The following is a 14,706-nucleotide window of genomic DNA, read 5'->3' as shown; positions in this document are numbered from 1 at the left end:
GCATCATGAGAAGGGCACACCGCCCTTTTACCCGGGCACCAGCTACTAAAGGGGTGTCTGTTGGTATACGAGCTTGTCAGTCTAGCAACACACTCAGCAGGGTATCTCTTCCAAAAGTTATCCCCTTTACTTCAGGCACTATTTCGACCCCCAGAAAGCATATTTCTCTAGAATAAAGCAAGGACCATTCATTATATATGCATGTATGAAATTCTCAAACAGTTTTAAAATGTTTCCTAAGTTTAAAAAAGATCCTTTAATCAACGTGGCACATTTTGGCATAAAATATTTTGATCCTCTTCACTCTCGCTACTGATTTTTTTTATAAGTAGACATTATCTGTCTATTACAACAATTTTCATTTTAACATGTTTTTGTTGGAAATAGCTTTTATTAAACTGAAATATAATGGGACATAATTATAAGGTTTGGCCTTTAAAGGAAAAAAATTATCTAAGTAGAAGCAATAGTCTACATTTGAGTGAACTGACTACAATCAATTTAGGAAATGTAGTTTGAGCCAAGTGTGGAGCCATAATCCCACACCTGTAATCCCAGCACCGAGGAAGCTGAGGCAAGACGGTTTCAAGTGCAGAGCTGGCCTGGGATAGCTAGCCACACTGTTTAAAAACCCCCATCTAAAACAAGGGCAACAGTTATTTGAAACCAAGCAGTTTGATTAAGAGGATAAAACCACTAATTGTCCTTCATATAGAAAGCAAGGAAGAACCTCCTCTCAAGGAGGCACACATGAACTCTCAGTAACTGTGATTTCCTCCATGGAGTCTGCACAAGACAGTGCCCATAACAGTCATAGGTGGGAGAGGGGTTCATGGGACCCAACTCCACTCAAAGAAGTTCATGGCAGTCCAGGGCTGCTAGGGGAGAAGTCCTAGTGTAGTCGCTTGGTGAGTTACCCAGGTGCCAGTGGATAGCTCCACAAGCAAATCCGTGCAGGCAGTTCCGGTTAAGCCCAGAGAAGTCACGAAGTAAAAAAGAGACACACAGCAGAAAGACACGAAAGCAGAATGGGGACTTAGTGAAAGGATGCAGGGGATGGGTATGACCAAAATATATTAAATACATATAGAAATGGTCAAAGAAGAAATCAGTTTTCAAAAGGAAAAGAACACAAGCAAACAGAGCTTTCTGACAACTCCACAACTTTCCTTTATTGGTTTTGCAAATTGCAGCTGCATACCTTGCCTGCTTTTCTGCCTGGTGATCAGTCCCCTCCAGCATTCCTCAACCGCAGAAGAAAAGGCAGTTTAGGATTGCTGGTTTAGTACTTTAAAAGCAGAAAGTTGCAACTTTATCATAGTTTTTAGAGATTTTGAATATTATTAACTTAAAATTATCTTTCATCCTTAAAACATGCTCAAGTATACCTAGTAAATCCAAAGACAAAGCTTCTTTGTCAAAACTAGATAAACCAGAAAAATTGGACATCTGCTTATATAGGATATCATTTATATTGAGGTCCCCAATAGGCTCTTCACTAGATGTAGGGTATTATGGGAGTTGGCATACAATGGCCCGAGGGTCTAGCCCAGCCCACTACCTTTTAGGGGAATAAAAAGTTTTATTGAAATTCAGTGCCATATATTCATTTACATTTTGTCTATTGCTTTTGAGCTTTGATAGCAGAATTAAGTAGTAGCAAAAGAAACCATTTAGCCTTCAAAGCCTAAAATATTTATGGTCTGGCCCTTTACAGAGTTACAAACAGCAACTGTTAACTCCTGGTAGACTAGAAACCCTTACAATTAGGAAGAGAGGTCAGTGGCCACACTTGATTACATCTTTAATCACAACAGGGGCTAAGCCTGTCTGGACCTGTTTTCCCACCCATGAAATGAATCTTTTAGAATAGCCCAACACTGAGATTGACTCTCAACCTGTAAAAAAAAAATTCTGTGACTATGTGAGTTATTTTGAAATTGTTCTCCTGTTTCACATAATTGCCTTGGGAGTGGAACCATATATGGTCACTGAACTGAGAAACTAAAAAAGCCAAACTGCTAGGAACTTACTATTTCAAAGCAATTCCTGTCTCAGGCTCTTTTAAGTACCAGTGCAAGTATCTGTTTATAGCTCTCCAACTACAGAAGTAGCTAGGGAAAGCCTTAAAAACCTGACACTAACATACCAGGAAACTCGGTTGAACTCCCCTCTAAATAAAACAAAACATCTCTAAAATTCTGGTTTGGGTGTGTGGGAAATATGATTTGATACATAAGAATTCCATTCCACCCAGTTTTTTTAGGGAGCATGTATATTATGCAAACTGAAATAAGATTCTTCTGTAGAAAGAAGACTCAACAATCACTATCTAAGTGATTGATATAATTCTGAAAAAAAAAAAAAAAAAAAAACCTCCCTGTTTTAACCCTGCATTATGGGAAATTTAGGCATTTGCCTCAAATGGCAGTATCAAAATCACTTGTGTTTTATTTTGTGTCTCACTTTTTTTGTCTTTTTGATAGTAGTGGTGGTAATGGAGGTCATTGTTATTGTTGTTCTTACTGCTGCTCTGCTATTTTGACTCATGGTCTTTTTACTACATAGCCCATGCTAGACTGGAACTCCCAACCTTCCTGCCTCAGTTACAGGCATGTAACATCATGCCTAGCATCTGTCATTCGTTTCCTATTTTCTTTATTTTTCTTTCCTTCCTTCCTTCCTTTCTTTCTTTCTTTCTTTCTTTTTTTCTCTCTTTCTCTTTCTTTCTCTTTCTTTCCTCTCTCTCTCTCTGTCTGTCTCTCTCTTTCTTTCGACAGAGTTTCTCTGTGTAGCCTTGGCTATGCTGGACTTGCTTTGTAGAACACGCTGGCCTCAAACTCACAGGGATCCGCCTGGCTCTGCCTCCCTAAGTGCTGGGATTACAAGCGAGCACTACCACGCATGCCATCTATAGTCTATTTTTCAATTAAAATGTAGAGAAAGAAACTTAACATTGTCCCCCCAAAAAGTAGACTTTGTGGAAATGCATTGCTACTAACATTTTCATGTATTTTCCAACAAGTGCACTCATGTTCTGCCTCTATTTTACTAGATTTATACTTCCAGAATGTGCAACAGTTTTCAAAGCACTTTTGTGTACATTAAGACTTTGGGTGATTTTATATAGTAAAGTAAGGTACCTTCCCCTTTATATTCTCAATTTACAGATAAGAAAACCTTTGGGAGATAGATAGCTCAGTCAGAAAAGTGCTTCCTGCACAAGCATGAGAACTGAGTTCCATCTCTAGCACCCACATAAGAACACACAATTCCAGCACTGAGGCCTCTAGAAAAGAGAGAACACACAGTCCCAGCATTGAGGCCACTGTCAAAGGATAGTTTTCTCAGCCAGTCCCTGTTCCCAGTGAGAGACTGTCTCAGAAACCAAGTGGCTGGCTCCTGAAGAATGACACCTAGGGTTGACCTCTGGCCTTCACATGCACACATATGCACACACATTCACATAAACATGAGCAGATATACATGTAAGAACAAGTAAGCCTGAAGAGCTTTAATGTTCTACTCAGTTGTGTAGCTAGAACAGGATGGAGCTAGAGAGCAAGTGTAGCAGCTTACAAGTTTTCCTATTACTAAAACGGTAACTCATGTTGCTGTCCCACACAGCAGTCCTAAAAGACGCTAGGCACTCTGTACAGGAGTGCTTCTCTACAATGGTTCAATCCTACGATCCACGTGTAACCAGGTGTGGTGTTCCATGCCTATAATACCAGCACTTAGGAGAAGGTAAAGACAGTAAGATCAAGAGTTTGGGGCAGCCCCAACTACATAGCAAGTTCAAGGCCAGCCTGTGCTACACGATATCCAGTCTCAAAAGTCAAAAATAAATTACCTGTAGTTGGTTCTGATGGTGCGGCCTGATGGAGAATTAATGTGCAAGAGCCACAAAGTCATTGTTACAAAAAGAAGAGAGGGAAAAGATTGAAAACTGAAAAACTCATAATCCTACATATCAGTGTTATTAACTACTCAGTATTGTTAACATTGATATATATTTACTGTCTTATAATCATTAACTATTTTTCGAAAGAAGCAAGCAGACTGCACACTATTTTAAAATATAACCTATTGGGCTGGAGAGATGGCTCAGAGGTTAAAAGCACTGACTGTTCTTCCAAAAGTCCTAAGTTCAATTCCCAGCAACCACATGGTGGCTCATATAATGAAATCTGGTGTCCTCTTCTGGCTTGCTGGTATATATACACACAGAATAACATATAAATAATAAATAAATAAACCTTTCAAATATAGAACCTATTGCAAACATCTTTCTATTTTGTTAAACATCCTTCTACAGCATCGTTTTATGATGATAGTGTCTTGTACCATGTGGTACCTGTGCAGGTCCAAGATGTAATTAGTTCATACACTTCATTCTGCATGTGGAAATATAGTATTCCAAAAATTGTTTTGAGAGCCCCTTCTCTTCTAGACAACAACATCTCTTACAAATTTTACTTTCTGAATGATCCTTAAGCTGAATAACCATTTAGGTAATGCTTTATGTTTGTGTATTTGTTTTAACTGTATACTTTTTCATCTTTTTTGTGTGTGTGTGTGTTAGGGTGCAGTACTAGCTGCTGTGTCAAGTCACAAATTCAACTCCTTCTACGGGGACCCTCCTGAAGAGTTGCCAGATTTCTCCGAAGACCCTACCTCCTCAGGTAATTGAGTACTTTACTCATTCACCTGTATGAATCACTTAGCATCTATCTTTTCTCATCCATTCTGAATAATCTTTGTGGGAATTTAGTCAAGTCCTCCAAGAGATTGGAAGGAAGTTTGCCACCCACTAAGTCCTACCTACACGTGTCTGGTTCCTCTTTATTTGAGTACAAACCTGTCTCCTCTGAATGCTCCCAAACCAATATTATACCAGTTTCTTTTTTACCTCAATACTTCCTCCAAACTACACTCCAAACTCTATACTCCATTTCATCCACTCCAATGTCATATTTAGACTCGCTGGATCTTGATGACCATCTTCTCCTACTGTAAAACCTTCCAATGTAAGATTTTCCCATGTCAACCACATGGAAAGAGACTTTAAGACAGCACTGCTTGAAATGAAGTCTCTCCATGTAAAAGCTGTCTTACAGTCACCAAGTTTCTTTCTTCATAAAGTCTTTAACTCATGTGTACAAGTATTCCACGAAGAAGCCTTAAAAGAGTTACCTGTTTTGATGAATGATACATAAGTACTCCTTAAAAAAAAAAAAAAAAAAAAAAAAAAAAAAAAAAAAAAAAAAAACTGCCAATGCTCATACAATCAGATGTAAGTGCTCACATTTACATCTGACCAGTGAGGTATTCCCAAGGACCATTCACTAAAAATCTAAAAGATCAATTTAGAGGCAGAGTGGTTAGAGGGGCTTCTTCTTCTTCTTCTTCTTCTTCTTCTTCGTCTTCGTCTTCGTCTTCTTCTTTCTTCTTGTTCTCTGTCTTCTTCTTCTTCTCTTTATTTTTCTCTCATAGAGTACATCCCAACCACAGCTTCCCTACCTCCATTCCTCCCAGTTCCCCTGCCCCACCATCTCCTCTCTTCCCCAGATATACTGTTCCTCCATTTCCCTTCAGAAAAGAATAGGCCTCCTAGGGATTTCAACCAAACATGGCATAACAAGATGTAATAAGACATAAGGCATGTAATAAGATATAAGGCATAAACCTTCATATCAAGGGTAAATGAAGCAACCCAGTAAGAGGAAAAAAGTCCCAAGAGCAGGCTAAAGAGTCAGAGACACTCTACACTCCCACTGTTAGGAGTCCCACAAAAAAATAAATTAAAAAAAAATAAACCCAAGCTAAACAAACACAGTGTATACGCAAAGGACCAAGCACTGGCCTATGCAGGCTAGATGATTGCCCTTCAGTCTCTGTGAGCCCCTACAAGCCCTACTTAGTTGATTCTGTGGGCCAGATTTTCCTGATGTTCTCAACTCCTCTGGCTCCTGCAATTCCTCCTCCTCTTCTTCTGCGGGTCTCCTCTAGCTCTAACTAATGTTTGGCTGTGAGGCTCTGTATCTGTTCCCACCAGCTGCTGGAGGAAGCCTCTTGGATGATGATTAGGCTAGGCACCAATCTATGAATATCATTAGGAATCATATCATTGGTTTGGTTTTTTTTTTTTTTTTTTTTTTTGGTTGGTTGATTAGTTTTCTTTTGTTTTTGTTTTTATTTTGTTCTGTTTTGTTTTGTCAGACATGTTTGGTTCTTCCCTAGATCTCTGAGCGATCCAGTTTCCAGATTCTAGCCATCTAGGCAGTGTCAGGCATGGGTTCCCTCTTGTTTATCCACTTAACTCCTGAGTCTGTCCTCTGGCCCCATATTTACTTCTATTAGAGACAATTTTTTTTTCACAGTCTAAGTTCTTTGTTTTTATGGACTTCAGGCCATGAACGTGTATGGAATGGGCTCCAGGAGCTCATGGGCTCCAGGAGCTCCGGCTCCTTCCCATTGGTCCTCACAAAGTGTGCTTCTCTGGGGGTCGCAGGCTGGTGCTTGAATTCAACCCAGGTGCCCTTCTCTTTGACCTCCTCCTCCTTCTTCTAGTCATCCTCCTTCACACACTTCAGGAAGCTGTCCCCGCTCTTAGAGTGCTTGGTGTGCCCAGTGTGCACGTTGAATTCTCCTAGTGAGGATCTTGCCTTTAACCTGCTTGTTCACAGTGGTGCTCACAGCATGCTGGGTGACATTGGAGACTCCTCTGGTTTCGCTGTGGTAACACTTAGGGAGCATTCTTTTTTGAACAGTGCCCATTCCGCTGATGTCTGCAATGTCACACTTTTGGTAGATTCACATATATGCGGCCAAAGGAACAGCTCCCTATTTCCTAAAAGGCATGGAGAACATATAGCAAGTGCCCCTCCTCCTTCCCTTTGTGTTCGTCATCTTGGCAAGTTAGTTCAAGATGGCTGCCCGGCAGAAAGGAGATAAAATCTTTATGCGATGGAATTTGTCCCCCTGACTTGATTTTTCTATTCTTAAGCTGCGTTCTTTAATATTGGAGTATGAACATTAGAATCCTGACTCAGGTCCCTTCTTACAGCATGAGTTGTATGCCCCATAGTCTGTAATAGAAGAGTGTTTTTCTCCCTGAAGGGTCTGGAAATGTCTTCAGTGCTTGTGCTTCGACCCTCTACTCATGCATATGCATGCACATCGACTCCAAATCCCTTACCAATCAGTATGTGCTTACACCATAAGGAAAATGACGGGACTGTGTTTCCTATTTCAGCAGGTGTGGACTTCCTCCTTTTGACTTTTACCAACCGGGATATGAATCTTCCTCTTTTGAGTGAAGGTGATTTCCAGACACATTCAGAATCTTAGAGAAGTGACTGGGGGGAAAAGCCCAGAGGCTTCCTCTTGTACTGCCTGAGCCTTTACAGTGCACTAGACTGGGGCCTAGTTGTGATTGTACATGTGCTCTGCACCATTTCATCTCTGCCCTTTTTTTCTTCCTACAATATTTTGTTCCTATCCCTGTACCATTTTTAGAGTTTGAACATCTCTCTTCTGGCTTTCAGCATAGATTACATTTGACCCTATTTAGGGAGAGTGGATCCAGGCATGGTGTTTATTTCATAGTTTTGATGACATGATAGAGTGACAACTTGTACTATATTTAGAATAAATTACCTCTTTGAGACCTTTTGGGATGGTCACTGTCTGTACTATCAACTTTCATCTTTTGAAATGGGCCTAGAAAGTGGTATGGTCCTTAATTTTCAGAATTTGCCTTCAGCTAATATTTTCCTCTTCCCATTTAACAAGTCTTTAAGTGTTCTTTTCCTAGAAGATATTATATTTTTCTTTATAAAAAATTTAACTATATAGACATGCTTATTTACATTAAATGTGTTTTATCACCTATTTTTTCTTCTTCAGTACAATTTTTAAATGATTTAGTTAAAACAGTTTTTTTTAGAGTAGTACTGTTTTTAAGCAGATAAAAAACAAACAAAAAAACCTTCTTTTATCATCTTGCAGGCTACCTGCAAGGTTTCACATTAATTATTCACAATTGAACATTCCTTTTTGGCTTCCCTTTCCTGCATTCTCACCTTGTTACATTCTTTTTTATTTTTTTACTTTTGGGAACTTCATGATCTTCTGAACAGTGTATATTTTAAATGGCTATTGTAACTATCTGTAAAGATTTTTTTCAGTGATGCTATTTGGATGCTACAATCAAAAAGTAGAAAAATTAAAATCTAAATGTAAATCACTACTCCAAATGAAGAGGAAATTTTTATGTAGTCAGAGGTCAAAAGCAAAGGAAATTTTAAAGAAAAGTGTAACATTTTCCCAAACACTTCACATAGCTATCAGAAATTATTCATACATTTCTAAAATTAATTTTTAATACTAAGCCATTTTCAGGAAGGCATTCTGTCCTAATCAACATTACTGACCTACAGCCATCTGCCAACCCACAGCCTCTCTGCAGCCAACAGGAATACATCAGCTGCAGAAGCCATTTATGTATTTTATCTGAACTCAAATAAAGCTTTGCACTTTTCTAAATGAAAATATCTACATTTGTTTTTCCTTATCTCCATCTCATTTTTGGTGTTTTCATTACTTTTCAAACCTAAAATCTTCCGTTTATCCCTATGCTTTTTTATTTTAAACTCCCAAAGTTACTCTTCCCACTGTCTTTCTGTTTGAATTTGTATGGGTTTGTTTTACACTGCACACCTGGAAGCACCTTTTGTGATTACCTGCAAATGCATCCAAGCCAAGAGACAAAAGAGAGAAATGACTTCAGAACCTATGCTCCTAGGGTGGTGCTGGGGTAGACTGGAAGAGCCAGGAGAATAGTGAACAATGCATTTCACCAGCTGCCCATTCTTTGCATGTGCTCCACCTTACATAATACCTTTTTTATTCTTATGAAATGATAGGTAGGTCCATTTAAAAAGAATAAGCCTAACAAGAGTAATAGTTGGTTATCCCAATTTTGTCTCCCAAAATTTCTTGAAATTCTTTCTACAGCAGTCTGAAGTTTGAGGACAATGACTAAAGCTGCTTGCTCACAAAATACATGTTATTTTCTCAAAGTAAAATCTATTATCACAATGAGTATGCATTTAAGAAAATATAAGTATTTAAAAACACAGTTTAAAAAGTAACCAGCTCCCCAGCCTGTCATCCAAAGAAAAGCTGAACATGTTTAGGTGTGTCGTTGTAATGTAAAACAATTTTTTACTGAAAAATACTTTTTCATTTAGACTATCGAAACTCATTCGTTTTGCTTTCACTAGAATTCACCGAGGTTACTCTTACAGTATCGTGTTGCTTTGTTACTTAATTCAGAGTTGAAAGGGCCTATTTTCATATTTTAAAGCAAAGAATTTAGAATGAGATCCCAATAAATGGTTGTCTGAAATTGGGGGAGGAGAGAGGTTGCTGTGTGGTGGGGGGACTATGCTTGTGGCTTATCTAGTGGGCCTAACTATGGCTTGATGACCTGCTTGCTCTAAAATAACGTTTGTCCTTTGTCCATATGCTGCCTTCCTCCTAGGACTTCTAGCAGCAGAAAGTAGGTATCCCTTTGTTTTCCTCTAAGGTTTATCTTGATGCAAAAGTGTTTGGCTTTGCATGGTTCATAATTGGCTTGACTTTTTCCATGGCTGTTTGTGTTTAGATGTCTAAATGCGAATTTTAACACTGTTTGGCCATAAAATGAGAACTTGTATATACTGATTTCCCGAGGCTTTGTTATGCAACTTAATTTCTCACTTCTTTGGGGGGGGCGGTAAGGCAGTGTTAAAATTTCAATGACACTTCATATTATTTCACATCTGAAATTCAAATACAAATATATTAATTCTGGGGAAAAGGTAAAATATTGTTTTGAAGTTGGCTTTCAAGAAAATTTTTAGGGTGAGTTTTCTTTTGACGATTTTGTTACACATGGGTGGTTTTTATTGCTGATACAGAGTCCATTCTCAGTTTATCATTTTGGGCTTTGAAGTAAACTCTGAAAGCATGTCTTTTAACAATTCCCACAATCAGCTACAGTGGCCAGAAGGCATAGAATACGATCCCAGCAACTCAGGAGGCTGAGGCAGGAAGGAAACTAGTTGGAAACCAGTCTGGGCTATATAGTGAGACCCTGTCTCAAAAAACTCAGAGTAATGACAGATAGCATTTAACCTCAAAGAGATGTAATTTGAATATGTGGGAAAAATAGGCTGTAAGAAATATGTACACTGAGCCAGGCATAGTGTCTCACGCCTATAATCATAGCACTCGGACAGAGGCAAGCGGATCTCTGTGAGTTCAAGACCAGCCTGGTCTACAAAGCGAGTCCAGAACAGCCAAGGTTACACAGAGAAGCCTGTCTCAAAAAAAAAAAAAAGAGGAAGAAGAGAGAAATATACACACATATAATAAATAAAACTGAACCAGTCCACATAACAGACATAGATTACATCAATGTCAGTATTCAAAATGCAAAATAAAACTTTTCCTCACCACTTACTAAAGTGAAGTAAATAAGAGACAAACATAAATGAGAAAATCCGGGTGCCAACAATGAAATTTGTTGTGAGTTTTTGTGGCATTTGATATTTATTTTATGGCATTTGAAATTTACAGCCAATACAAAAATCTCAGCATGTGGTTTGTGGCTGAGAATTTCAGCTCCTGTGGATCAGAAGGAGTGTGGCTTTGCTAAGTGTCTCTGCCTCAAGATCTCTTGTGATGGCACTCGAGAGCTGCCATCCCCTTAAAGGCATAATTATGGGAGAAATCTTTGAAACTCACCCAGCGGTGAATAGAACTTTTCTGTTCCTCACTGGCTGTGGGCTTGTCGACAAGGCTCTTCACAACCTGGCCGCATGCTGCTCTAACACAAATGACTAACAGGAAGGCAGGGCTTGTTCCCAAGACAAGGAACAGTTCAACCTTGCCTCAGAAGTAACAGTCCATATGCTCAGGCCCCATGCCAGGAGAAGTAGTTGATCACAAATGGTAAGAATAGCAGTGGGCAAGATCTCAGGGGTCCAGAGGTACATATTCGTGCTGGTGGCTATAAAAATGGAAACCAATCAGGCAGTCACTCAGTCCTTCCCTCCCTCCTTCCTTCTTGCCCTCCTTCTCTCCTCTTTCTTTTTTTTTTTTTTCTCTTCTATCCTTTGTAATCAGCCACACTTATCATCTTGGGGATGAGCATCCTATCGGTCATACTTACAATCTGTATAAAACTTTACACAAATGAGCATTTAAGGCTAGCAGTATATTGTTAAAGCCCTTTGAAAGAATGGTGCTCAAAAACTTTACTACCTTACCAGGCCACAGAGGAAGGTAATGCAGCCAGTGTCCTGATGCGACCTGATAATCTAAGGTCAGAGGGAAAAGGAGGAGGATTCCCTATAAGTGGACTTGGGAAGGGGCATGGGAGGAGAGGAGGGAGGGTGAGATTGGGAGGGAATGAGAGAGGGGACTATAGCTGGGATACAAAGTGAATAAACTGTAATTAATAAAAAAATTAATTTAAACAATTTTACTGCTTGTGCCCAGTGGTCCCACACCTTTAATCTCAGCACTCAGACAGGTAGATATCTATGAGTTCCAGGCCAGCCTATTAGTTTACATAGTGAGTTCCAGGACACCTAGAGTTCTGTCTCATTAAAAAATTTTAAGAATGTTACTTCTTGGAAACAGACTATTTTCATAAACATAATGTCACTAGAATTGTAACCTCTGTATGGTAATGAAATATATATGTAGCGTTCCTTAAGAAACTTAAGCTAATACATTTTTGAAGTGCCTGTATTATAATCTGCACATAAGGATCTGAGACATTTATCATCATATACAAGTTTTCACAACCAGAATTGGATATGGTACGTTCACCAGGGTTTAAAATAAAGTTTCCATTGTGGGGTTCACTGTTGCTTATAACATGACTGAAAGCCTGAATTTGCTTTGTGCACTGAAAGTAAAAGCTGTTGGCTAGGGGTTGGTGGTGAGAAGAGTCAGGCTGCAGTTAGACAAGGGTGGATATTTTTTGAGTAATGGCAATTGGTGAGTTTAACTTAATAAACTTAATAAAGTACACTTGAGTAAGAAAAAAAATTTGAGGCCAGGTCTCACTATATAGCCCTGGCTGGCCTAGGATTCACTATGTAGACCAGGCTGGCCTTGAACTCACAGAGATCTGCCTTCCTGTCTCCTAAAGGCATGTGCCATCACACCTGGCAAAACCAAATTTTTAAACATTGTATTGCTTAGCTGGGGACAGGGTTCAGATCTATAATCCCAGTACCCACTTTGGAGGCTGAGACAGGATAATCAGAACTTCGAGGCTAACTTGAGCTGCATAATAAGACCCATCTCAAAAAAAAGTATCATGTTTGCAAGGGAGAGGCTTTGACTGGAAGATTAGACTATGTGTAAAGTGGCACAGTGTTGTGTTAATGAGCTACTCATGAAATAGGCAATAGAGGGTATTGCTACCCTTGAGAAGACCCGAGATTGCACTCATATGCTGCGTTGGCTAATGTTACCTAGTTGCATAGCTCTGCATGTATAGGAGAAATGCACACAAATCTTGAAATATCTGCCAGGTAAACAGAAGCACCAAAGCCCAATGAATGGTAAACTTGAGATTTGTGTACTTTGCTGTATTTAAATTTTATCTGAGAGAATTGAAATCTTTTTAAGAGTGAAGTGACTGGTGTTAGCTACTCTGCCATTTACTTTGAGGAGAATGAGGAATGCAGTGAATTGCCAGATAGATAGCATGTTATAGAGCGCTACAGCAAACCGATATCAGCTGTGACCTCGGTGGTTGTCAGGCTTTCTGTCTCTTTGGAATTGTTCATAGTTTGCTATGTGGGGGGAAAGTTTTGGGAAGGACTCAGCCTGCATTGACATTGAGACCTCTTAGTTTAAATATCCTGTTTCTTTTTCTGTCGTCCTTTTGGGTTTATTTTTAACTGGTAAGTGTGTGTGTGTGTGTGTGTGTGTGTGTGTGTGTGAGAGAGAGAGAGAGAGAGAGAGAGAGAGAGACTTTTCCACTCTTGTAATAAAAGTGTTCTGTATCCAAAGCTTTTATCAACCTTAAAAACTTCAGAAAGGCAAAGGGGATGGACATCCAAAGAGGGAGAAAACAGGGAACAAGACAGGAGCCTAACACAGAGGGCCTCTGAAAGACTATCCTGCAGGGTATCAAAGCAGATGCTGAGACTCATGGGCAGAGTGCAGGAAATCTTATGAAAGAAGGTGGAGATATGAAAGACATGGAGGGGACAGGAGCTCCGCAAGGAGAGCAACAGAACCAAAAAATCTGGGCCCAGGGGTCTTTTCTGAGACTGATAGTCCAAACAAGGACCATGCATGGAGATCACCTAAAATCCCTGCACAGATGTAGCCCATGGCAGCTCAGTGTCCAAGTGGGTTCCCTAGTAATGGGAACAGAAACTGTCTCTGACATGAACTCAGTGGCTAGCTCTTTGATCATGTGCCCCTGAGTGGGGAGCAGCCTTACCAGGCCACAGAGGAAAACAATGCAGTCAGTCCTGATGAGACCTGATAAACTACTACAGTCAGATGGAAGGGGAGGAGGACCTCCCCTATCAGTTGACTGGGAGAGGGGCATAGGAAAAGAAGAGGGAGGGAGGGTGGGAGTGGGAGAGGATGAGAGAGGGGGCTACAGCTGGGATACAAAGTGAATAAACTGTAATTGATAAAAAAATAATATTTTTAAATTCCTCTTTAAATAGCCTCCAAAACATTTTTTAAGTAGTTGACATATTTATGTTATTTTGACTATTGTTTCATAAGAGTAACAGACGACTTTTCAGAAAAACTTGCCTGAAAGTGAGATTCTTTGGAAAAGTAAAAATGTTTAAAATTCAACTGTATGATTTTTCAACTTGTATTTTTAGAAACACGCTTGATTACTGAGTAAACTGCATTAAATGTTATTCTAAGGCAAGTATAACTAATTGCTTGCAGTAAATTTATTGTTGTAAAAGTTTGGGTCAAATACTAGAAAAGAGCCATATATAGTAAATGTAAATGGGATTAAAAAGAAAATAGAAATTGCAAAGCACAGCATTACTGCACGCATGATTCAGATGAATTGCCGAGACTAATGTAGTTTTAGATTGGAGAGAAGAACACTGTAACAGAAGTCACAGTTGGGTGTTAGGAGTCATTCCTCTACTCCCTGCCTATGTGTGGACCTTGGATAGTTCATTGAACCCTGATGAGCCTCCAGTTTTTCAAATATAAAAGCACTTGCTTGCATAACAGATGACTGTAAAATCACATAGGATAGCAAGGGTAAAAATGTAAATTACCATACATGAGTTAGTATGAAGATAATTTCTGTTATGATTTTTATCTGGCCTAGTAGCTCACACGTTTAATCCCATCTCTGGAAGACAAGAAAATCTGGAATTTGAGGCCAGCCTGAGCTACATAGTGAGACTCTGTGTCTAAAAATAAAAATATTTTTATGGGCAAATCATCTATTCTAATACTTAACTCTAAATTCTTCAAAATTTGTTTAGAAAAAAAATCCCTTTAATCTAAGATCCTTTGATGATGCATCCTTTTGAACAGCACATTCTACTAAGTACAGCCCAGAATACAAAAAGCAAATGGGATGCCTGTAGTTAGGCCATTAAACAACTATCTCCTAGGGAGAACTTGTCAACTACT

The 14,706-nt window shown here is 39.2% G+C and overlaps 1 protein-coding gene and 1 pseudogene across 13 annotated transcripts in view; one reads left to right on the top strand and one right to left on the bottom strand.

Moving 5' to 3' along the window:
• The window catches only part of Cask (calcium/calmodulin dependent serine protein kinase), a 350,715-nt gene that overhangs the window by 252,439 nt on the left and 83,570 nt on the right, over window positions 1–14,706 (top strand). For 9 of the 13 annotated variants that reach the window (XM_060375171.1, XM_060375166.1, XM_060375161.1 and 6 more), the window contains exons 10-11: window positions 4,586–4,685; window positions 9,551–9,568. In XM_060375171.1, coding sequence (XP_060231154.1) covers window positions 4,586–4,685; window positions 9,551–9,568 — 118 coding nt within the window. The remainder of the gene's footprint in view (window positions 1–4,585; window positions 4,686–9,550; window positions 9,569–14,706) is intronic. The other 4 variants (XM_060375163.1, XM_060375172.1, XM_060375170.1 and 1 more) reach the window with 1 other exon arrangement.
• LOC110566467 (large ribosomal subunit protein eL21-like) lies at window positions 6,409–7,008 on the bottom strand (annotated as a pseudogene).

This window comes from Meriones unguiculatus, chromosome X (assembly GCF_030254825.1).
Source record: "Meriones unguiculatus strain TT.TT164.6M chromosome X, Bangor_MerUng_6.1, whole genome shotgun sequence".
In the NCBI taxonomy this organism is placed as follows: domain Eukaryota; kingdom Metazoa; phylum Chordata; class Mammalia; order Rodentia; family Muridae; genus Meriones; species Meriones unguiculatus.
Note: the sequence above shows the minus strand (reverse complement) of the source record. Positions and strands in the feature narration are given on the sequence as shown.